The sequence below is a fragment of the Lepidochelys kempii genome, chromosome 2 (assembly GCF_965140285.1).
Source record: "Lepidochelys kempii isolate rLepKem1 chromosome 2, rLepKem1.hap1, whole genome shotgun sequence".
Lineage (NCBI taxonomy): Eukaryota > Metazoa > Chordata > Testudines > Cheloniidae > Lepidochelys > Lepidochelys kempii.
The window spans coordinates 195,712,935-195,739,238 of record NC_136381.1 but is presented as its reverse complement, the minus strand read 5'-3'; the positions used below and the strand labels follow the sequence as shown (position 1 = coordinate 195,739,238).

Here is a 26,304-nt window from a genome sequence, read left to right as displayed (position 1 = left end):
TTGATTATTGCTTCCTAAGTGTAGTACTTTGCATTTGCCCTTACTGAATTTCATCCTATTGATTTCAGACCATTTCTTGAGTTTGTCAAGATCATTTTAAATTTCTAATCCTGCAAAGCGCTTGCAACCCCTCCCAGTTTGGTATCATCAGCAAACTTTGTAAGAGAACCCTCTGTGCCATTATCCAAATCTTTTATGAAGAGATTGAATAGACCCAGACCCATCACAGATCCCTGCAGACCCTACTCAGTATACCCTTCCAGCTTGGCTGAACCATTGATAACTGCTCTTTGAGAATGCTTTTCCAATCAGTTGTGCGTCCACCTTGTAGTAGGTTCATCTGGGCTATATTTACCTTGCTTGTTTATGGGAAGGTCTTGAGACAGTATCAAAAACCTTACTAAAATCAAGATATAGCACGTCTACTGCTTCCCCCTTATCCACAAGGCTTGTTATGCTGTCAAAGAAGGATATTAGATTGGTTTGACAGAATTTGTTCTTGGCAAATCCATGTTGACTGTTACTTATCACCTTATTTTCTTTTAGGTGCTTACAAATTGGTTATTTGCTCCATTATGTCATGTACTGTTGAAGAATGTTTAGTTGTAAAATTGTACGTTTAACTTGTATTTTTAATTCATTAAAAGAAACAAACACACTACTTATGTCACTCTACTTTTTCTTTTGTATAACTGAACATGGTATGTGTTTTCCTGTGGTGTGTCTTGTTTTTCTTCTCTTCTTCCTCCTCATCCTTCTGTCTCCTCACTTCTCCTTTCCTTGCATTGTGTTCTCTCTCTCTCCTATTTTTTTTCTTTTCCCCTTGTTTGTCTCTGTGTGTCTGTCTCTCTGAGAGATTTTTTTCCCTAATTTACCCACTCGCACATACAACCTATAGGAATTGTTAGGAATTTAACTCTAGTATTTAGTAACTTATACTAAAATGAGGCTGTCGCTGTTGGGATAGTATGCAAATGTGAAGTTAACATTTCCATTGCTTTCAGCTATAGAGAGCGGGGAGGGGTGCTGTCCGCAGGCCCTTTTCAAAGACTTCATGTTTCATCCTGGGGTGGATTTGATTTAAATCACTAGTCAGGAAGACTTGATTTAATCATGGATTTCTACGTAAAAGTGCATTTTTGTTGGTGGTTATAACCTTAATACATATTCTTCACAACTCAGAGATCGATGTACATTTCATTTTTAGAAGGTACACACTATACGTTTTTAAAGTGAAAGCTTTTCAGATTAGTTTTACAGCTATATCAGAAAATTAATGATTGTGTGGTTATTTAATTTACCAAAGGTAATGGAAGCAGATATTTATGAAGTCATTGGGAAGTGAACTATCTCCAAGTCAACAGGTTAATCATTAATATTTGGAGGATTTTATTGCCATGCTGTATTAGGAGGAGAACATCACCAGACAGACATTTTAATTGTTTTATTTAACTAAAACAATAACATTATATATTCTGGGTATTTTCTTCAACAGCAAACATATAATATTTTAACAAAACAAGCATATAAATTTTTGAATTGAGATAAACATTCAAGTTTTTAAAATCAGGTTTGTTTTTGTTAAATTTATTTTTAACTAAAATAGTTAAATGAAATATTTTTTTAAAAACCCCAAAATTAAATCGATTGTAACAGTCAGGTCAATGTGAGAAACTTAAAATATTGGCTTCTGCAGCTAACTCAGTCGTCTTCACCTTCTTTTTCCTGTTTGTTCATAATCTGGAAAAGAAAAACAAGCTTGCCTGGTTTTTCAGGTCCCAAACGATTTCTCAAATTGGAACAAATTAGGCCAAAGGAAAAAAATATTCTTTCTACACCAGCGGAAGAAGCTACTGCTGTTAAAAATGAGATTATCACTTCAACAGTCTCTGAATTTAAGTGCTTATATGACTTCCACCAGTTCACTGGTGTGGCTTTCTTTAAAACATCATCAGCAAACAGATTTCTTGAATGCTTCACGCTTAGCTCTGAAGTTTATTATAGTTGGCATTGTGGAGGGATGATTGCTGGATGTCCATGTCCTAGCCAACTCCTCTTCTTCAGCAGTTAAGGTTTGACCCTAGTACCGAGTATTGAGAATATTTTCAAGAAAATGAGCTGGAGATAGTGCTTGTCCCATTCGCTTTTTAATGCTTGTAATTTAACTCTGTCATTACATATTTCTTTTTAAGATCTCACTCGGTTCCTTCCAAATTTCCACAGCATCAGCAATAAAACAGCTATTTCCCTGCATTTTGTTCAAGGCTATAGAAATGGACTTCAGGATACTCAGCGCGTGTTCAACATTTCTCTTAAGCCCAGCATTGAGAACTTTGGCTGTGACAGTGCCATCTATTTTTTCACGATTTTGTTCACAAACTGTCATCAGATTTGGCCAGTTCTTGTTATAATGCTCAAAACAGTCCACTTCTGAGTTCCATTACACATCTTGTGAGAGAGTTAGCTTGGTTCCTCCCACTTTTTTCAGAGCAGCTGCTGCAAAGTGGTTGTTATGGAAGTATTTTGCAATTTCAGCAACATTAGCCTTTATTTCTGGAACACTGAAGTCTTTGGCTAGGAGGTGCATCAAATGAGCACTGCAACCGTATGTTATTAGCTTGGGACTCTCTTCTCATCTTGGATACATTTTCAGCATTGTCTGTGACCAAGCTGTGTACTAGACATTTGAATTTTTTTCCACAGTTTGTTATAGTGTTTACCGCTACTTCTTGTAAGTATTCTGCTGTATGTGCATTTCCTGATGTATCAATTGTTTCTGTAAGGAAGACATTCCCTTCTTCTGTTGTCACACAAGGACATACAACAGGATAATGGTGGACACTGCTCCACCCATCAAGACTCAGGTTAACAATTTCACCCTCTAGACCTTTTGCACACTGCTCAATTTCTCTTTCATACACTTTATCCAGCAATTTGCCTGCGACATCCGCTGTGTTGGGTGGACTGTATCCTGGTCTTAATGACTGAACCATGTTAATGAAGTGTGGGTTCTCAATCATACGGAAAGGAGAGTTTGTTGCATAAACAAACAGGGCAATTTTTTTAATCAATCACCTCTTTTTGTAATCTGCTGGTTCTTATCACAAACTTATCTATGGTTGTTTCTGGATGATGGAGGTTTTTTTTCTTCTTTTTGCTACAGGTGATGGATATACTGTGGCTATGTGACATACGTGATGTGACTGAAACACTATCATTGGCAGATAACGCTGAAACTATAGAAAATGATGGTGATATTGAAGGTGGATAGTCTTCAGAATCCTGTATGTTGAGGATGGATTCTTCTAAACAAAATAAATCAATGAAGTTATTTAATTATTATTACTATACTGCTCATTTAGTATTACTCATTGCATTCACTGACACTAAGTACTACTTTAGAGGTAAAATTGTAAAAGGAAGATCTGCCTATTTCAGCTATTTATTTTTTATCACAGCTGCATCTAAAATGATAGTACCATAGAGTAACAACTTTATATTTTGCTCAAACTTGAGAATTCAAGAATAGTCCAGAAAGAAGACAGGCAGTCCTTAAGAAAGAAGTATGAAATAAAAAAGTTTACCATTCTGAAGATCTTGCATGTTCAGACATGTTCCTTTCATCATCTTCAATGCAGCTTTCTCCTGAGAAGGAACGCTTCTCTTTATGTTGTTTCATTTGGGCAACCAGGCCTTGCATTTCTTTGTTGCACTGTTTGCATTTTGTGTGCATGCCTATCTTACCCACAGGTAGAGGAACTTCATTAAAATATTCCCAAACTGGATCTCTCTTGTGGCCTGCTGCCATTATAGGTTTTCCCTTCTAGTGAGAGAATGGTATGGTGTGATCTCAAATCAATGAAGGCTACACTCAGAAAGACCTCAAGATTACTGGAATATGCTGCTCAAACAGTTTCACTTTTGTTTCTACTGCCTGTCCCTCCCTTCTCACATTTATCTCCAGACTTCTTCTCCTTGTCCAGGTCTATTCCGCCCCCAACAATCTTCTATTCATCGAACTTTTTGAAACTTTGTACTTTTAGAGAGAGGTAAGGGATTGACTCTGTCTACACAAATTTGTGGAGGGACAGTAGGGTTGAGGTCTGTTATTTCTTATCTCTATATTTATTAAAAACATTTTTGCTGTTAACAAGCATGTTATCTCTGGAGACGCAAATCCACAGTTTGAGAACTGCAAAACTAAGCATCTGTGATGGTATGTGCTAGACTGAGCACTGAGTCCCATTAGGTAGATAGAAAGATTAACCTAAATCTGTACAGAAGCCCCTGGAACTCCGTAAGATTGGGTCCCTAATCCATGAACTATTGGAACTCATTTACAAAACTTTTCTTAAACATTACATGAACTCATTGTCTCATACTATAGAATTAGAATTTATAATCCTTATTCCATGATGAAATGTCTTTGAGCTATAATATATCTTAATTAAAACTATCTTTAGATAGGTTTCTTCTTCCAAAAGCATTTTATCAGAACAATCTGATTTAAATTAAAAAAAAAATTTTTTTTTTGAAAAAATCTTGATTTTTTTTATCCACCCTGCTGTTTCATCCTCTGTCTAGTAGCTATCTGGTTAAACTTGCAGCCCAATCCTATGCTCCCCTTGCTGCTGTAGTGGAAAAGGAGTATTCTTTTTCTTTTCACTACTCCTCCAAAGTTTGTAGCTGCCAATGTGATGATGGTCTCTGACCGGTTTACCACTTTCTTTGACTGGCTGTCTGGAAGGGTGGGTTGGTTGTGTGTGTTTCCACTGTTCTTCCAGATTTCATTTTGAGTCCTCTTCCCCCATGAATAGTATCAGTGCCTGTCTCTGCCGATGCTCATAGCTTTCTCAAGTGGCAGCAGAGTACTGACCTTACAGCCAATTTCACTGCTGTCACTAGATTCTGAATAGCAGAAGTTAAAATCAGCAAGACTGTTTTTTTCTCTTCTTTTCTCTTTTGTCTTTGCTCCAAACTTGATTGTGTTAAAACATGACTGAAGAGCTCTGCACTTACATGAGGTCCAAAGCAGTTTAGCAGATCAGATCAACAGACAATAATAATCTCTTCATGGATCATCCTCCACAGTTTGTCTTTCACAGAATTTTTCAGAAATGGGGCTCTCCAACTATAGACATATTCATGACTGGTCTAAGCAACAAATCTCACGTTTTGCTGCACAGGATGAATGAATCCAGGCTCCATCTTGGATTCATTTCTGATTCAGTTGAACAAGAATCTACTCTATGCATTTTCCCTCCAAGCCTTTTAATCCCTAGAGTCCTTAGGAACTTATGACATGACAGGGCTTCAAGTTATGTTAATAGCCCTAGTGTAGATGCTGCAGTTTTGGTACTTAAAGATGATACCCCTATCTCTTTCAACCACAATTCAAGCTGCTTGTCGTTCTGGACATAATGTCACAGGATAAAGGTCCGATTTGACACCTGGATCCAGTGTCTACATCTCACAGTTTGGATGTGCTTCTGTTCTGTGTACCATTTTCTATTAAGACTGCATCGTTGGTGGCTATTACTTCTGTTCAGAGTGAGTGAAAGTCAAGCATTCATGGTAGGACCACCTATACCACCTCCCAGAAGGACAGTGTTACTCTTCATTCCCCTCCTACACGTCTGCCTAAAGTGGGCTTAGACTTCCATTTAAATCAACTGATTCATTTAGTTCTTTCCAAGACCTCACTAGTCCCCGGCAGAGACTGAACTCCACACTATGGACATGTTAAGAGCTATCTGTGTATTACCTCAGTAGGACAGAACTGTTCCACAGATCACAAAGACTGTATCTTTTGTAATAAATCCAGAGGATGGGTTTTTTCAACAGACTTTCAAAAGGGGTATCAGACTGCATTAGAATTTTGTTATGAACTGAATAAATTGACCCCACCATCTCATATCAAAGCACATGTTGTTAGAATTCAGGCAGCCTTTTCAACCATTTTAAAAGTCATCTCTTCCACTTGAAATATGTAGGGCTGCTACTTGGAGCTGCATACATATTTTTTCAGCTTATCGTTCTCGGATGTCAGCCTCTAGAACTGATTCACCATTTGAATGCACAAACCTTGGATGGTTTTCATTTGTGAGGTTCTTGGAAAGAAGTAATGCCTTAGGTAAAAACAAAGTGAGATGCCTGTAGTTAACCTATTAAATCCATATGTAGCCTTTCAAGTGGCCTGATTTTCCCACAACTCCCATTAGTGTATGTATCTCCCCGAAGGTCTTAAATTCTGTGAATAGTCATTGTTACAGTATAGGAATACTAAATATTGCAGTTTAGAAGAACTGAGGTATTCATATTCTGGTTTTCTGATCTACTTACTGTATTTATAATGTCCCGCATCATTTTCTGGACGGCCACTCCCAACACTTACTGTACATCTTGTCAAGGTACAAAATTAATGTAATATTATTGCTGTTCATTTCAACTATGAAATCTTGAAATGTGTGTTTTTGTAAGTTTTTATTTTATGGCAGGAATCACAGTCCATTTTGGAAAGCTGGAGTTAGTTTATTTTATATCTGTCAAAAGTATACTAGGGAGAAGTGGAAAATTAAATTCTTCCATACTAATGTTATAAATAAAAAGGAATTTCTTCACTAGTTTTCATTGGCAGTTGACAGTGCTCATTAAAGATTTAAGATTATGCTACCAAAGCAGGTAGTAAAAGATGTTAAAGTTCACTTTCCACTGAAGACAGTTGTGCATATTTAACAGTAGTTTGCAGCACAAGGAGGTGGTTAACGGTTTTTTCCTATTTCATCCACTTAAGCAGTCTTGGAATTGTGGCACAATAAATATGAGCGGTCTTTTTTTAGCATCCAATTAAGGCTTTGTTAAAGGATTTCTAAACTAAACTATGTCAGTAAATATGTTATCACCAACTCACTGGAAAAAACAGAACAAACAAGACATGCTCTAGGACACCACCAGCCACTGACTGGGTTGTCCTGTGCTTCTTATGTCAGCTGTTTAGATTGTGAGCTTCTGGAGATTGGGACCATGTCTTCCCTTTCGTCTTGTGCAATGCTGGGCATACTATTTCCACTAATCAAATTAATGATAAACTTTGGTGTGCTTAGATAAGAGACTAATTTTACAGGTATGGTGTTTTATAGATCATATTGATGTTGACAATTCAGAACTGAAGAATTAATATTTTTAGCAATCTAGTCAAATGGGGGAATAGTTTCAGGGTTAATAGAAATTAATGGCACATTGTCGCTTTGAATCTTGAATTAGTCAGAAGGATTGATGTTTTTGAATTTTCTTATATAAACATAATTGGTTTCTTCTTATAGTACACAGTATCTTATCAGTGGGCTTACCCGATAAAATATCTTATTTGTCACATAGGAGTCTCTGGTGAAAATATTATATTAAAAAATCTGCTTACAACTTCACTTGACTGATGAGTTGGCTCAGTAAATGTGAACCTGCAATTTGCTGACCTCTGTAACTGAATTTCAGTTTCTTGTGCTCCTTTGTTGTGTTGATTAAAAATCACTGATGACATGTTTAGATGTCTTTCAGCTGCTAAAATTGTTTTCAGGTATGCAGGAACTTGAGTGCTCTTGCACTGTGTGGGTAACATGCTAGTCTCATTCTGTTTACTCTGGGGATATGTGATGTGAAATATTAAACTGAATAGGTAGACACTTGTATAAGGGAGGGCTCCTTTTTCTTATATTTTTAAGGTAATTGGGTCTTTGGTTGCAGAAAATATATGCAAGAAACTTATTTTTTGAATTTTCTTTTATATTAAAATGGTGAATAACTTTCAGGCCAATGGATTGTAACATTGCATACTGTTTATATGCTGAGTGCTGTTGGTACTAGTTTTGTCTATCTTGCCATATTACTTCATCTTGATCCTATGAGTTGAAAGTTGGCAGTAGAGTAAGTGCTACCAATATACTTAATTTAAGAATGAAGGACTGACAAATTCTGCCGTGATCTGAAGCCAATTTTTCCGGTATCCTAAATAGTCTGGCTATAATGGATAATCTGTTCTTTCATTACATTTAAAGATTTGATTACTTGCATGATGCAGAGATTAGAGGAAAGTTGAAAATGAGAGAATGTCTGACGCATTTTAACATACGCTTTTAAAAGTGGGGGGAGGCACATTTTGCATGGTGTGTATAAACACTAGATTTAAATCTGAAAGCAAGGTTATAGTGGATAAATGGGAAAAATATAACTTGGGCAGCTTGATTGCAAACTTTATTTAGGTCCAGAATTGAATTCTGCATTTATTTCTTTTACACATATGGGTCTTGACACTTGACCCAGGTATTGATTTATAATTACTGTTTCCTATGGAAAGAGGAGAGATTAGCTGTTGCTATATTAACTTCAATTATTCTATTCTAAATTTCTCTTTTCTTTTTTTAGGTTTAACTATAGATCAACACATCACCTTGCATCCCATGGATTTTATGAATTTTTAAATTGGTTTGATGAAAGAGCATGGTATCCACTGGGAAGAATAGTAGGTGGGACTGTAAGTATGAGAGTGATCACTTCTTGGTGAATTTAAAAAATTCAGAAGGATAACTACAAGTGAATTACTACATATGTTAAAGGAGAAACTAAATGTAATGTGCTTTTAATTGCTATAATAGCTACAATAAGAATTTCAGTTACCACTAATACAATGTCAGCTTTATACCTCGAGTTCATATAACTTACTGTCAATCAGTAGCCAAACCTGAATAGTATATGCTTATATGTCAACTTTCAGTAACAGTAATTGAGACTATTATGACTTGTTCGCCATCCTGTTGTCTTGTTGTAGCATGTATCATTACAAACCTACCTCTCTGATGGTATGGATGACTATGCATTTTTCAATTGAAGCCAAGAGTAATGCTTGGCTTTTTCATGTTCATGGCCAAGGTTTGGATCTGTTATATTTTTTTAATGTGGATATTTCTGATTCTGTAGAAAATGATGCCCCCATTATTTTTAAAGATTTTCTAAGGAATATAAAAAATAAATGAGATAAAATTAATTTGGATGTAAAGTGCTAAACAGCAATGATAGACCAAAAAAAATTAAATGACATCAAATTGTGGTACAATGAAATGTCACTGATTTTAGGAAGACTGTAATTAGAAAGGTGTAAAGAGTTCTAATGGCAAGCAAATGTGTTGAAAACCCATAGAAGCACCTTTTCCTCAGTAATGAGAGAATAAATACCATTTAAATGGATTTACAGAGCATTTTGCAATAAATTAAATCAAATGGTGATTTTATTTTTAAACAAAACATTTTAATAAATCAGCTCTATATAACTTTTGAAATCCTTGTTAAAATGGATTAAAAATATAATTTCATCTTTAATTCCTGACACATTTCGGAAGGTCTCAACATATTTAGTGGTTTGTTTTTTTTTGTTCAACTTCAGGCATTTAGGGGAATACCCATGTTAAAGTTTAATTCAGCAGAAATTTATTACTTATATTGTTTTTGCAGGGCAGTTAAGGCATTTGAAGTTATTGAAGGCATTTTTTGACAAAAAAACTCTACATAAAGTTTTTGGAAAATGTTTCAATTTTGCATCACTTTCAGATGGCTTGAAATTTTTTGACTACCTTTACAAGAAATAGAACGTACATCTACCTCTTGATCTTGTGCCTGACCTGCAAAATCATCTTCCTTATAACAACTTCCAGGGTAGATAAAATTGGAATCTGTATGTGTTGCTTCATCATTTATTTGGAGAAAATGGTTTCTTGCACATGTTGTCAACAATCATTTGATATAATTTAAAGTGTGGCAAATTGCTTTAAGGTGTAGTATCAGATATGTTGAAAGCAGTGTTAGAGTAATTTCGTTTTGCTCTGCATGTGACTGACTTCAACCAAGAAATAAGTAACTTTTGTTATAAGTTGTATGTAAATAGATTTACAGTCAACATTTCTGCAATCCTGAAATACTATAATTTGATTTTCTTTCTCTTTTTCTTCTAGGTCTACCCCGGGTTGATGGTGACAGCAGGGCTTATACATTGGATTTTAAATATGCTAAACATCACAGTCCACATAAGAGATGTATGTGTATTCCTAGCACCAGTTTTTAGCGGCCTTACATCTATTTCTACTTTTCTGCTTACCAGAGAACTGTGGAACCAAGGAGCAGGGCTTTTAGCTGCCTGTTTTATTGCTATAGTTCCAGGTTACATATCTCGATCAGTAGCAGGATCCTTTGACAATGAAGGCATAGCCATTTTTGCACTGCAGTTCACATACTATTTGTGGGTAAGTAATTGCTCAGATTCACTCTCCACCCCCACCCCCATTCTCCTGATCTTACTCCTGGTCTTCGCCTTAGAACCCAATCTTGGATCTTTAGAGTTATTTTCTTCCTTCTATAATTCTCATTGCCTTCTAGAATAGGTTTAGAGAAAGATTGGACAGGCACCCAAAAGTAACATATGAACGTCTGCCACACTGTTGTTCCTCAGTTTGTTAAATCATCCTCTCTTGCTACTTTACAAGGGATGTTCTCTAACAATAAGTGGTTTACATTTTCAGCGCAAACGGTGGTTTTCTTATATTTGATTCTGTGGCTGTGTGTGAAGTGATGAAAATAGAGTTAGGCTAGCATTTTTCAAACAGTCTGCTTGCTCGCATGGCTTGAACACATTCCTGTATCATTACATGACAAAAAGAGGCATGGGCAGGATTAAGCCACCGGGTTTTTCTGGGCTATTGTAAGTAATCTGAGAAGTTCTGCATAGCAAATACAACTGAACACAAATTCGACAATGGGGGGCAGAGCCAGACAAACAGGGTCCACATTAATAGCCATGTGCTTTTGATACAGCACAAGTATTGTTCTTGTCTCACATGCAATTAAAGCAGAGCTAAACAGAATTGTTATATTTTATAAAGCATTGTACTGTATTGCAGGATGGTTCAGCAGATAACTTACTGAGTTAATTCAGCCACTCTGCTTTGGGGAATGAAAATAGAGCCAATGGTTATTGTGATTCACACCCAATAGAAATTGCTATTCTGTAAATGAAAGCACTACAGAATAAACACATTTATGTACTACAGAATAAACACAATAAAACACTGCTCTATTTTGTTCTATGTTGAAGGGACACTTTATGAGGGTTGTATATCCATCAACTAAACTACAGCTCAGTATGCAGTTTAATTCAACAGTATAGTGTACATTTTGTTATAGTATAGAAATGAGAACACACAATCTCAAGATACAGAATATCACAGAATCTATTGCCCTAGAACTGTTTCCTGTCAAATCACTTGTTCAGGCATCCCCCCTCATGAAAAATTGCTAAACAGTGCTGTACCACTCTCCGTTCTCCCCCCCCCCCCAAAAAAAAAAAAAAGAGAGAGAGAGAGGGAGCGCAAGAGAGAAATTTAAAGGAAACTTTCCCCTATTTTTTTTGTTAATTTTGAAACATTTAATACTTTCTGATTGTCTGTTAGCAGTAGAGCAGTAGGCTTTATACCTGCATAACTGTAGTGTAGAATAATTATGCTGCGATAGCTATGTTGGGAAACTTCCCCACGTAGACAAGCCATAAATCATTGCTTATGATCTTAGTACAAACAGTAGACTGACTTCTTTTTGTTATTGTTGAAGTAGTAAATATTGTGGCAGGTTGCTGTGAGGACCTGCTTGCTCCCAACATTTGCTGGGGTAAAGAACAAAACATTCACTCATCTCTCCCAGTCGTCAATCTCTACTCTTACACACAAGGGAGAAGGAAAGAGGAGGGGTAGTACCAAAACACAAAACCATCTTTCGCACCTTCATGAGCCAAAACCCCAGCTATTCCTTATCTGCTGTCAAAACTTCCAGCTTTACCCAACACCCAGCCGTGTAATAATTCATCAAAACAAAAATCTACACAATGCTGACAATCTTAAATTTGGAAGCACAGAAAAATGTGTAGTTATTTATCAAAGTAAATAATAAAGACTACTGGACTGGTAAAACTGTAGTAGTCCATAACGGAGGTTTAATGTACTATAAAGGATAGAGGTTTCCCACCAACCCCTAAAAGAGAATCAACCAGTAGTTGTTACCATAGATTCAAAATATTATATTGTATTAAGAAATATTTTGTTTGATAGCCCAACAAATTGTCATGGGCTCTCTCAGTCAAAATGGGTTCTTTACATCTAGCACATCATCTGTACGTCAGATCATACTCTGAACACCTGTGGAACCCCATTGTCCTCAGCTTATACCTTCAGTGATACCTGCATGTTCCCACTAGCCTTAAGTGGGTTTTCAAAGTTATTTTTCAAAATAGAACAGCACTTACCCTCGTAATATGATACAAGGAGTGACAGAGCAGCTGTGTTGAGAGTTGTGATGGTCATCATCCAGAAGAGTGGCCATATGATCCATGTTTAAACCAATCTTCAAGTAGCACAAAGATGCTGCAACTACTATTCTGCCTCAGAGGTTAAAGTATTTAGTGCAGTGGTTGTCAACCTGCAGCCTGTGGACCGCTTGCAGCCCAGTCAGCACACAGCTGAGGCCTATGTGACATCCTCAGGGCCATATAGGTAGTATATATATTGTGTGGATGCAGCCCATATAACACATAGAGAACTGTGTATGCAGGCCCACAATGGTAAATAAGATGAGAACCACTGAACTAGTGTGTCATGTCCTAGCACCAATTTGAGTGAAAAGTTGGATATAGGCTATTATAGTTGATTATGCAGGTGAACCGAATTGCACTGTTTTATTTTATGGAAGATGTCTTTCCGAACTACATCCATGAATTTTGAAGGTGGGCATTTAAGTTCCTAAAACATAAACTGATCGTGGGAGTCTTTGTTTTAGCCCATACTTTTCATAAAAAGGTACATTTTTGGCTTGGGTGACAGAATTTTGTAATACTGTTTTTGATGACTTTGTCTAATATTGTAACTTGTAATTCTTGAATACTTGATTTTTTTTTTTTTTTTTTTAGGTGAAGTCTGTGAAAACTGGATCAGTCTTTTGGACAATATGCTGCTGTCTGTCTTACTTTTATATGGTAAGCCTTTTATTTGTACATAAACGAAGCTGTTTCTGTTCAATACAGTTGAATGGAAACAAGTTTTGGTTTTGTATTTTTTAAACCAACTGACAGCTGTTTCTGCTGGCCTAATTAAGTCAAAGAAGAGGGCAGATGTTTCCTTTTCTGCTCAGAACCTTTTCTAAAGAGCTGTGTTCTCTGGGAAATAAATTTTCCCTTGTATGAATATGCTAGGAATTTTGGAATGGAGCAGACAGATTCCTTTGGTGATGGTGTTGGTGGGGGCTCAAAATGAGTGGAGATGATCTGACAGTAGAAGAGATGATCTCATTCAGAGTGAATTGGTGGATCTTGAGTGGATGGCTTCAGTAAAAGTGGGGATAAGTCTATCTAGTTTATCAAAGAGAAGTTTAAGAGGTGATTTGATCATTACCTGGAAGCTTGTACACTGGGAGAAGATAACTGTATATTAGAAGGTTAATTGATGTAGCAAACATAAGTGTATAACAGGATCTAATGGCTGGAAGTTGAAGCTAGAAAAAATTAAAGTTGGAAATAAGGTACAAATTTTTAAGTGAGAATAATTAACCACTAGCCTAGCACAGGTTACCAAGGGATGTGATCTTCCTTCCCTTCAAGTCTTTAAATTAAGACTGCATGTTTATCTAAAAGAAATGCTGTAGTTGAACTATAAGTTGTTGATTTAGTGTACAATGTTAATTTCTGCAAAATTCTGCATTTTGCAGTGGTGCAGAATTCCCCCAGGAGTATAGGGTGCAGCCTAAACCCCTTTAACACCCCCCCCACACACACAACTAAATACTGGCTGTAAGCCTTTTATTTTACATAGCATTGCCCTCTAAAGCCTTCATAATATTTCATATTATGGTAGAGTGGTCGTGAAACCATAGGTAAGGGTGTGTTACATATTTCTGTTATACAATCATGTACAAATTAGGCCTGGGTTTGTTATGCTAGTATAATATAGCTTTTCTACTACACCCACATATTCTGATGGGAGATTCTTTTAAAAATGACTGTTTGTAGCTCAGAATAGCTACTGCGTTGACTGAAAAGTTATGCATGTACTTGCAAACTGACTATTTGGTGATATTTATCTCAATTAAAGTTTATGTAATACTAACTCACTGTTAATGTGACCCACAGAATTGTCTTTAAAAAAGTAACTCTTCTAATTCTTGCTCTCAAGCTTCATTATTATTTGTATTTATTATTAGCATTTATTTGATACCCATCACTATAGCTTAGGATGCCTCTCCATAGTGATGACCGTGTTTTTAAATACCAAGTTTTGCATTGAGACAGTCTTAATCTGGCGTGCTCTCCTGCTGCCTGTGTCTTTACCACTCCATTAGGAATCCAGGATTTGATTAGTTGGGAAAGACTAGGCAAGAGGTACATCTTAAGCTCTTTAAGTGGCCATATCTGGGCTTTTAACTGTCTTTTCTTAGACAGCAAATTTTAAAGGCACAAGCTCGTTGAGAGAGCTTTTCCGCCAGCATTCGCAAACCTTCACCTTTATAGCTGTTATGATCTTCAGTCATGCACATGTTCTCCCTCCACCCCACACCAGTTGTCATCTAACAAGTCTCATATAAAGCCTGTATTGGAATAAAGAAAAATTGTTGTGAATGTAAAGATACTACTGTGTTAATAAGTAGTACATAAATAGAATCTGATAGTTTACAGCTCTTTCTCAAGTTATATTTAAATTATCTAATTTACAGTTTCATTTTCCATAGGTCTCTGCATGGGGTGGTTATGTTTTCATCATCAACCTTATTCCATTGCATGTGTTTGTGCTGCTGTTGATGCAGAGATACAGCAGGAGGGTCTACATAGGTGAGTGTTCTGACTCTCTAAAAGTCAATTATTTGAGAAGTGATTTCTAATCTATTTTTACTGAACAATCAGTTCTATTTGGGAGGCATTAAATACAGGAATGTGAAATTAATTTATCTTAATTAGGTCTTTTACATTAAATCAGAAATTTAATAATTTCATATCAAGTCTTATATTGGTCATGTGCTCTATACCCATTAGCTTATTGTTTACAAAATAAAAAGATAAGGATTTTATGTGTTTAGTTCACATTGTTTCAAAACTCTCAAGTGTGTATTTCCTAGCTAGTTTTTGTTCCCTTTAGTACTCCATGTGGGAAGGGGAAATTCACTGAATCTTCACTGAGTTGTTTAATATTTTTAAAGTTCTTTAATACGCAAGTTTCATTTGTCTGTACTTTCTGTATGATTTAATTGCAGCTTTATAGAAGCTATCCAGCAAAAAAAGAAAAACCCTTCTATAATATGCTGTCTCACATAACAGGAGACAGAGCAGCATTCAATACAAGTGTGTCTGTTCAAATAAAATGTTGTGTATTGCCGAGACTTTCAAAAGTCACCAATGATTTTTAGCTGCCCAACTTAACACACCTTAAAGGGACCTAATCTTCAATAAGTATTGAGCTTCTACTCTCTGAAAATAAGGACCCTTAGGGTGGCTCAAATTGGGCACCTAAAATGGAAAAGGAACTGAAATGGACGCATCACAAAATATAGGAAAAGCTGTCTCCAATATACAAACTTCACATAGAAGCCATTTTTTTCTTTTATTAAACTCAGGATAATTTTAGTTTACCAGCAAATTTCAAATCTAAAGAGCAGTTTAGAGTGGGGCTGAGGGTAGAAGCTCCCAGTGAATGGGGTGGGTGGAAGGAGAGCAAGGGGAGCTACTGTGACTGGGGGAAACAGCCCCCTCCAAACTCAGAAGGTATATCCTGGTAGTTCCTACTGCCATTCCTATGGCACTTCCTTGCTCACTAACTGCTGTGTTCCACATTACCCTCCCTTCCCCCCCAAGTGGCTGGTGCATTGATGCCTCCCCCACACAGATGCTGTCCTTTCCCCTGGGGAGGCTGGAAGGCAGGACTGATCTGGGTCAGGGAGTCCTACCTGCTTCTCAGCAGCCAGCCTGATCTCATACGCCGTCCTCAGTGGCTCCTCTAGCCCTTCTTCCAGGTCCTGCTCTTGTGTTTTTCTCCCCCACTCCCTCACCACTCATGTGCTGGACCAGAGCTGGGTCCTGCTCTCTGGGGATGGAAAACACTGGGGGTGCAGAAATATAGATCTATTCCTCCAGTATTTTCTTTGTGGGGGCTATAGCTCTGCCCTCTTTTCCCTCTTCTTCCCCATTCCACTGCCCCTAGTTTGGAGTCCGTCAAATCCAAAGGAATCCTTCAGAATGCACTGGATTTAGAAGAGACCCTTTTCCTCACTTTCAAGCATGTGTAAATAGTGTTTAGAGAGTATTTAATTGATCTGCTTGGCATTTTTATGATTTTTTTATGTAAATCACTGACAGAGTTAACAAATTTATATACGTTGGTCATGATGAAAGTGTTTTCATGGTTTGTCATTGAGCAATAAATATTAAAACTCTAGAAAAGCTTAAAATTTAACCAGAAGATTATAAAATTGTATGCTCCTTGGGGCAGGAATTCTTCAGGCATACTTTGTGCTACCAGAATAGAAATCAATAAATCAATACAATTTCAGTGAAGAATAAAAAAATACATCATTACATGTCCTGTGCATCTTGAATTTTTTTACACTGTTGTATTCATAGATATAGCAGGATGGATTCATTTAAATCAAAGTAGATTTAAATTACCAAGCAGAAAACCTTGATTTAGATAATTAATTGATTCTTATTAGCTGCTATAATTTGGGTGGTACTTTTTCCTAGCCAGGGGGATACGCTGTTTATAGGAATGCATCCGATGAAATGAGCTGTAGCTCACGAAGGTTTATGCTCAAATAAATTTGTTAGTCTCTAAGGTGCCACAAGTCCTCCTTTTCTTTTTGTGGATACAGACTAACACGGCTGCTACTCTGAAACAGTTTATACATATTTATTTAAGAAGTTATGTAGCGTAACATCTATTTATTCAGATTCTTAATTTTTACATATTTTTATTACGTTAGGAAAATGGAGAATGACACACTTTTTTTATTTACTAGATTCATTTTTTACTCCTGGTTTGTGTCAAGCGGCATTTGGATAAAACTTGGAAGTCAATTAAAAATGCACAAAAACAGCATTTTAAAATTGTTTTTCATTAGTTATGTATCCGGCACATTTAATGCAGGTTTATTTAAGGGAAGAAAATTAAGTTTATCATGTTTTGCATTTAAAAATAGGTAATTCATTAAAGAAAGACAGTAATATTTGGTAGTGAATTGAACTCATTGTTTCTGGTCAGCATAGAATCATAGAATATCAGGACTGGAAGGGACCTCAGGAGGTCATCTAGTCCAAACTCCTGCTCAAAGCCCCAACTAAATCATCCCAGCCAGGGCTTTGTCAAGCCTGACCTTAAAAACCTCAAAGGAAGGAGATTCCACCACCTCCATAAGTAACGCATTCCAGTGCTTCACCACTCTCCTGGTGAAAAAGTTTTTCCTAATATCCAACCTAAACCTCCCCCACTGCAACTTGAGACCATTACTCCTTGTTCTGTCATCTGGTACCACTGAGAACAGTCTAGATCCATCCTCTTTGGAACCCCCTTTCAAGTAGTTGAAAGCAGCTATCAGATCCCCCCTCAGTCTTCTTTTCCGCAGACTAAACAATCCCAGTTCCCTCAACCTCTCCTCATAAGTCATGTGTTCCAGTCCCTTAATCATTTTTGTTGCCCTCCGCTGGACGTTTTCCAATTTTTCCGCATCCTTCTTGTAGTGTGGGGCCCAAAACTGGACACAATATTCCAGATAAGGCCTCACCAATGTCGAATAGAGGGGAATGATCATGTCCCTCGATCTGCTGGCAATGCCCCTACATATACATCCCAAAATGCCATTGGCCTTCTTGGCAACAAGGGCACACTGTTGACTCATATCCAGCTTCTCGTCCACTGTAACCCCTAGGTCCTTTTCTGCAGAACTGGTGCCTAGCCATTTGGTCCCTAGTCTGTAGCAGTGCATGGGATTCTTCCATCCTAAGTGCAGGAGTCTGCACTTGTCCTTGTTGAACCTCATCAGATTTCTTTTGGCCCAATCCTCTAATTTGTCTAAGTCCCTCTGTATCCTATCCCTACCCTCCAACGTATCTACCTCTCCTCCCAGTTTAGTTTTATCTGCAAACTTGCTGAGGGTGCAATCCACGCCATCCTCCAGATCATTTATGAAGATATTGAACAAAACCAGTCACAGGACCAACCCTTGGGGCGCTCCGCTTGATACCAGCTGCCAGCTAGACATGGAGCCATTGATCACTACCCTATGATCTAGCCAGCTTTCTCTCCACCTTATAGTCCATTCATCTAGCCCATACTTCTTTAACTTGCTGGCAAGAATACTGTGGGAGACCGTGTCAAAAGCTTTGCTAAAGTCAAGGAATAACATGTCCACTGCTTTCCCCTCATCCACAGAGCCAGTTATCTCATCATAGAAGGCAATTAGATTAGTCAGGCATGACTTGCCCTTGATGAATCCATTCTGACTATTCACATGTCCTTCACAATTTTTGAACTGTTAAATCTCCTCTCTAACCACATTTTTACTCAGATTTGAAGAGGAAAACCAGCTTTCCTGCTTTTTTTCCAGCTCCCAATCTGTTTCTCAACTTTGAATGAAGAACTAATCACTGAACACTAGTTGAATAAACGGAAATTAAAATATTCTCTCTGCACCCGCAGAAGAGGCTACTGCTATCAAAAGCTGGTTTAGCACTTCAACAGATTGGTTCCAGGTGCTTAGCCAGTGACTTTTACAAATTCAGTGGTTTCTCTTTTTAAAACTTGAACAGCATATATGTTCTGCTTGAATATTTTTAATTTAAATTAAGTGATTTATTAGATTAAGCTTTAACATAGGTTATTATAATTTCAAATTTAATGTTACATAGGTTTATTTTTTAAAAAAATGCATTTAATTGAAATTCTAAAAACAAAATCAGTTTTAAAAAAATCAATTTTTAACCACCTTGGGACATAGCGAACCTCGCTTTGACTAACTGCTGTAAAGCTATCTATTATTGCACGCTTCACCATGATCTAGAGTATAATTAATTTGTAAACTGAAGATAATTATAGAAGAGAGTATATGTATTTTTGTAAAATTATATTCAATTTAGTAAAGCTTATTGCACATTTTTACTCAGTCCTGTTTCACATCTGGTGACTTTGGCTTTGCAGCAGTAAGCAAGACCTCTCTTGCCATTAACAGAATGAGAGAACATCTGTTCTAAAATAGAGCTGATCTTTCTGGGTAGTTGGTTTTATGCAGCATAGTTTTAAATGTTATCAAGTCACTGGTGTGTGGTGTAGTCTTCATTTCACTTTTTAAATTCCTGGTAAGTGAGGTAATAAGAGAAAGTATTAATTTTCTGCCCAGGTTTTATGTAATATCTAATTTTTCCTGTCAACTTGATTTTAATGGGACTTTAATCAGGATAAACAGTGCATTAGTATAGTATGCATCCTTTGATCCATGTATATGCTGGTTTTGTGGTCAATTGCTATACATCGTTGGAAATGTTTGCGTTATAAAATTAGAAGTTTTCATTTGGTCATACCTTTGCTTTTCAACTCAGGCAATGCTGCTGTGATCCAAAAATGCATGTGTTTATGAGTAAAATAATTTAATAAACAGTTTCTTGAGGAATGTATAAAGTATAATACAGTGTGGACGCCATTAAAAATGTGAGTACATAGCAGCTCATGCTGGAAATGAGATTTGTAATTTGTACTTCTGATGAGTACATTTATTTTTTTCTAGAATTCTTCTTTCCCATCTCTTTTGTAAAGGAAATTGTATGAAAAAAATTACAAATATAAATGTTTTAACAGGAGTGTGACATGCTCTATGCAGTGAGAGGTCACTAAAGATACTGAGGCAGGAGGATGGAAAAAGACCCAGTTGGGTAGTGCCTGTATCTGCATTAACCAGACTTCACTGAGTGAAACAAAGGCCTGGTCTACACTTAATGCTTGGGTTGACATAGCTACAGCACTCAGGGGCTGGTTGTAGTTATGCCAGTCTAAACTCCCTGTATAAATGTGGCTAGATGGACAGAAGAACGCCTCCATCGACCTAGCTGCTGTATCTTGGTGCAGTGGAAGTTACTGCAGCAATAGGAAAATGCCTTGCATTGAGCATCTATGGTAAAGTTTTGCATCAGCATAGCTATGGCACCATAATGTAGATATGGCCAAAGTTAAGAATCTAACTACTAATTTCAGTTCATTGCAATTTGTTCCAAAGACCTACCCAAAAAAGTATCTTACTTTCCTTGTTGATACATGTATTTCTTAATTTAGACCCTTTGAGGTCTTCCCAAAGACATCATGAAAGCCTCAAACTCTTGTTCTGGAAGAAGGCATTTGAAAAAGGATAGAGGTTCTACATAATTACAGTATTTTAAAACAATGATAGAGATTCATTTAAGTGCTGAAACCTTAGTTATCAACAATAACCAGTGTTACAGTTCCTTGTGTACTTAGTCCTTGTGTACTTACCTTTATCCAGTTTTTAAGAAGATAAGAGTAATGTAATTGCCACATCACTTGATAGAAAAACAATATGATTCTCCCTCCTCCTTCCACTTTTTGGCCATATATAACAAGGAAAATCTATACTTAGTATAAGTTACATATCACTTCCTCTACCTATCAACTTGTTTACCTTTGAATATTCTAGAGAAAAAGAACATGTGGAAGAGAAGTCAAACGCCAAAAATTGCAGTATTTAAAACTGTAATTGTTTTTAAGCAGTTGAAAATGCTGGTGCAATACCTGAGCAGTGACTGAGAAGTCGTAATCTACCTTTATACCTTTCTGATACTGAGTGGTGTCTGTACCAGGTTGCTTACTGATGCAAATTAAACCAAACTCAGGGTTACTGGTTGATAGGTGCAACAATGACACCTCATTTGGCATCCAGGGGTGTCCATTGGCTATGGGGGAGGGAAAAGGACAAAACCTCTGAAAGTTTGGGCTGCTGACCTTTAAAACTGCTTTATTTGCCTAGAGACACAAAGTAACCCTAATGTACAGGAAGATTGGGAGGTATAGAGTTTATATGTATATTTGGGGTATAAGCATGATGGAAAGTTGACTATATTCTTGCACTTTTAATATACAAATTATATCTTGAAGATCCCAGTGTGTTAAAGGCTTCATACAGACAGATGCTTCATGTGTATCTGATATCAAATCATGACTTCAGTATATGGGAGGGTTTTGGTATAGTTAATAGCACATTTTTAACATATCAAAAATATTCAGGCATATCTGTGAAAGTTGCTGGAAAGGGAAGTGGATTTTTCTGACATACCATTATAGATAAGAAAACCAGTTTTCTAATGCCCATACAAATTTGGATATATAAAGAATGGCCTTAGATTGCAAATGAGACTGTCTGTAAGCCTAATAATTAATTGGAATGCAAAAGTCACTTTTTAACTCTCACAACATTATCATGGTGCATGTAAAATTCATTTCATAGGTTGAGACAGATAGCAAGGGCTGAAGCAATATCTGCAACTTTTTGCATTGCAGTAATAGTTTTTAAAAAAATAAAAATAAAAAAAAAAATCCAAAAGACCTATAGAATAAAACAGTCTGAATTACTGTATTTTAAATCCTGGATTTGTAAGTAAATGAACATTCTAACCAGTAAAGTATTTGTCAGTTTTTTGGCAGCACCACCATAAAATATTGAAAATCCATGTGATGGATTTTTACACCGATGTCTATACACTGATAAAAAAAGATTCTTCTTCGAGCACCGACACCGGAAAGTTTTTTTCCTCATTGGTATCCATCGGGTCAGGTCGGCTCTGGTGTCCCCTGGCTTTGCACCCGCATAGCGCTGGTATATATGACTCTGCTGCCCCCTCAGTTCCTTCTTATCACTCATGACTGTCACTGGAACTGCTGCTTGTCTTTGCATTTTTCTGCAAGTGTCTCTCTCAGTAGACTTTGTTGAGTATCTGTAAATAGTTCTTTTTCTAGAGTTTGTTTTAGTTAGTTGGTTGTGGACACCGCTTAGCAGGGTTAGCCCTTCCCCAACACTGGGGTATGCCTTGGTCCCTGGGGTTCAAGCTGTGTGCATTGTGCCATAAACCAGTGCTGATTAGTGACCTTTACTCCAGCTTCCTCAAGTATCTGGGGGAAGCCAATGTGCAGGAGTGTTGCAGGATTTGCAAGGACTTCAGGCCCATAACTGAGAAGGACAGCGACACCAGACTCAAGTTTCTCCTTATGGAGGCAGCACTTCATCCCCCTTTGGAGCCAAGTCACATTGACTTGGCACTAAGTACTTTGGCTTCAATAAGAAGTGCTGTGGTATCTCTAAGGGAGATGCAGTGCCATTCCGCTTCTCTGGCACCGAGGAAGGCCTCTGCATCCCAGGACTCCCAGCACCAACACTCGTCTCTGGTACCAGGGAAGACTACTTAGGTACGGGACTCTCGGCACTGTTTTCCATTGCCGGTGCCAAGAAAGAAGCAGAGAAAAACTGACATGGGGTGTTCCCCAACTCTGAGAGACGCTGACAGAGTGCGACCCATGCTGGGCCACTTAGAGATACCAGTGATGTGTACAGTACTGTTGACTCTGGCCCTGGGAAGGGCGCCATTGAGTCTGGCATCTTTGGACTCTGCTACCGGAGTTTGACAGCCCTGCCACAGTCAACTATGCTGGGGGCATTTGAGGTAGTGAGGGAGTTGCTATCACTCTCAGTACTGCCATCCCTCACCTTTCGAGAGCTGACAGCAGCATTATCAAAGGTGTGGACCCCTGAGGCACTGAGACCCCAGGTGCTGTCAAAAGGCAAGCCAGCCATGATGGCACAACATTGGTCACCGAAAAGCAACTCCTCAGAGTCGGACTCTGAGGCGAAGTCATATGCTTCTCTCGGGAGCAGACACTGCTCTGATCGGTGATACCCAACAGCTGAGATGAGCCAAGGCATTCCACTGACAGCCTGGCTATCGGTGCAATGGCAGATGCCACTACAGTGGCCATTCTGGAATCCCTGGGCTTTTCAGCAGTGCAGGGTTCCCCGTCCAGGAGGTTCTACTCCGTTGTATCGGGGTAGAGAACTTCCCCGCCACCTCCCTTGGAGCAGGGACCAGGCCTCAGTGCCTAGTCCAGTACCGAACTGCAAAACCCGGCCACATGGGGAGAGCCCTGCGCGGATGCAGATACAGATCGGTATCCATGGAACCACAGGGCTCTCCCGGGAACTGCAGCAGCAAAAGGAGCAAAACGTGGGGCCACCACTCCCATGAGCCATTGCCCCACACTGGCAGCTCCTCCACCTTCCCCAGTCCCACCCACTGGGGTGTGCCCCAGGCTCATTGGCAGCTGTCCCTGGTCACGCTCTTGTGTTCAAGCGGCTCGTACGCCCCCAGACAGGAAACGCAGACAGCTGTGTGGAAGGCACGGGAGCAGCACTGGGGGCGGGCCTGCAGGCAGTACAGCCGCGACAGAGGAGCTGCAGGCGCGGGGCGCTGGCTCCTGGGAGCAGCGGCCCCATGTGTTGCTCCTTTCGCCACAATGGTTCCCGGGAGAGCCCTGCGATTCCACAGATATAAATTTGTATCCGCGCAGGCCTTTACACGTGGGACCCATCTGTTGCAGAGGGCGAGGAACAAGGCACCCTGATGATACAGGCTTCCTCTTCCTCCTCTCCTGATGAGGTGGTGGTGGGAAAAAGTATAGTGCCTTCCCAGGATGACTATAGGGCACACCAGGAGCTCCTCAGGAGGGAAGCCCAGCACCTGAGTATCCAGGAGGAGGAGATCTCCAAATCCTTCCACACCCTGGTCGACATTTTAGTGGCTTCAGGGACATTGTGGGTGGCTCTACTTTTGAACAATGCCATTGTGGACCCCATAAAAGCCTCATGGCAGACCCCTGTGTCCCTGTAACCTACTGCGAAGAGGATGAAGAAAAGTACTTTGTCCCTCCCAATGAGTACAAATTCCTGCGCACACACAGCCCCATCAGGCTCTGGTTGTTTCAGTGGCAAATAAGCAGGAGCAGCAAGGGCTGACTCCCAAGGCCAAAGACACCAAAAAACTAGATCTTTTTGGCAGAAAGGTGTACTCAACTGATTGCCTCCAGCTCAGGATTGCAAATCAGCAAGAGCTCCTGAGCCAGTATGACTTCAACTCCTGGAGCGCAATGGAAAAATTCAAGGAGCTTTTGTCACAGGAGTCTGGGGTGAGTTCTCGGCCCTAGTTGTAGAGCAGAAATCAGTGGCAAGAGTGTCCCTCCAGGCAGCTTTGGGTGTGACAGACTGTGCCCGATCCATGACTATGGCTGTGAGTATGAAAAGAAGCTCGTGGCTTCAGTCCTTGGAGTTGCCCTATGAGGTGCAGCAGACAGTGTAGGACCTTCCGTTTAAAGGCGAGTGCTCTTTTCAGAGTAAACCGACTCAAAGTTGCATAGTCTGAAAGACTCGAAAGGCACCCTGAAATCCCTGGGATTGTATATATCAGCTCCCACCAGTAAGCACTATAAACCCCAAATGATGGCCTGCTTCTACCCACCACAGCAGAGACAAGACTACTGTAGGAGAAGCAGTAGAGGCTATAAGAGGAGGCCTCCATCCCAGTCCTCGTCTGCCCTGGTTTGTCTCTCCCTCCCCTCCTACCCACCCCAAGACAATCAGCGGGGTCTAAGCAGTCCTTTTGATGGGCCACTCAGGGATGACATACAAGGACAATGTGTGTATCTGATTTCCCCTATTTTTGTGGACTGGTTATCCAATTCTATCAGGCGTGGGCTCACGTTACCTCAGATCACTGGGTGTTACACATGATAGAAGTGGGATGCACCTTCAGTTCAGTTGTTCCCCTCCTTCCCACCCTCCCCGTCCCTCTTCAGAGACCCTTCTCATGAGCAACTTCTAGCCCAGGAGGTGCAGTCACTCCGAAGGGCAGGATCAGTGGAAGAGGTTCCACAAGAGTGAAGGGGTAAGGGGTTCTGCTCCTTTTACGTCCTAATCCCAAAGGCTCATGGCGATCTCAGACCAATCTTGGACCTGCAAAACCTCAACGGATTGATGAGGAAACTGAAGTTCCACATGGTTTCCTTGGCCTCCTTAATCTCAGCTCTGGATCTGGGGGACTGGTATGCCACCCTTGACTGAAGGATATATATTTTCATATTGTGATCTTACAGGGAAACAGAAGGTTCCTACGATTTGTTGTGAATAACATGCACTACCAATTTACTGTGCTCCTATTTGGTCTGCCAGCAGCCCCTCGAGTATTCATGAAGTGCATGGGAATCGTCACAGTCTTCCTTAGGAGATAAGGGGTTCAGGTCTACCCTTACCTCAACAACTGACTGATCAGAGTTTGATTCAAGGCCCAGGGGAGGCAAATGTGGAGTTAATACAGTCAGCTTTCCAGGATCTATGAACAGGGCTGTTCATAAACATGTAGAAATCTACCCTTTTCCTGGTTCAAAAGATAGAATTCCTTGGGGCAGTCCTCAGCTTGACCCAGGCCAGAGACTTTCTGATGGAAAACTGCTTCAGCGCTCTAGAGGTGCTCATAGAGAACCTGAGGAATCACGTCATCACAACAGCAAGAAACTGCCTAAAGTTCCTCCTAGGGCATATGGCATCATGCACCTATGTGGAGTAACATGCGAGACTATGGCTCAGATCTCTCCAGTCTTGGCTGGTGTTGGTATATGTACCGGGCTGACACCATCTGAACTGAGTGGTCTCGGTTCCCCCGTCGGTGATTGCCACCTTCTTTGGCTGTACCATGGACAGTATGCGTAAGAGTCCCATCTCAAGGCCCCAGCCGTCAATGTCTCTAGTTACAGACACATCAGCAATGGGGTGGGGGCTCACTTTGGGCCCCTCAGGACTCAGGGCCTCTGGTCCCCGGAGGAGCTCTTGTTACACATCATTGTGAGGGAACTGAGGGCAGTGGTGCCTAGCCTGCCAGGCATTCCAACCCCACTTGGAGGGCAACTGCATTTTGGTCCTTACAGACAACATGACAGCAATGTTCTACATAAACAGGCAGGACAGAGCACGCTCCTCTCCCCTGTGCCAGGAAGCTCCTCTCCTGTGGGAATTCTGCATAACCCACTTGATCCACTTCAAAGCCTTCTACCTTCTGGGGTCACAGAATGAGTTAGTGGATCATCTCAGCAGATCCTTTTCCAACCATCACGAGTGGTCTCTTCGCCCACACATTCTTAGTACTGT

The 26,304-nt window shown here is 39.4% G+C and overlaps 1 protein-coding gene across 1 annotated transcript in view; it reads left to right on the top strand.

The window, feature by feature from the left end:
- STT3B (STT3 oligosaccharyltransferase complex catalytic subunit B) overlaps positions 1-26,304 on the top strand; it is a 74,115-nt gene that overhangs the window by 15,975 nt on the left and 31,836 nt on the right. The window contains exons 2-5 of the mRNA XM_073333369.1: positions 8,419-8,527; positions 9,999-10,286; positions 12,995-13,060; positions 14,806-14,905. Of these exons, the coding sequence (XP_073189470.1) occupies positions 8,419-8,527; positions 9,999-10,286; positions 12,995-13,060; positions 14,806-14,905 (563 nt within the window). The remainder of the gene's footprint in view (positions 1-8,418; positions 8,528-9,998; positions 10,287-12,994; positions 13,061-14,805; positions 14,906-26,304) is intronic.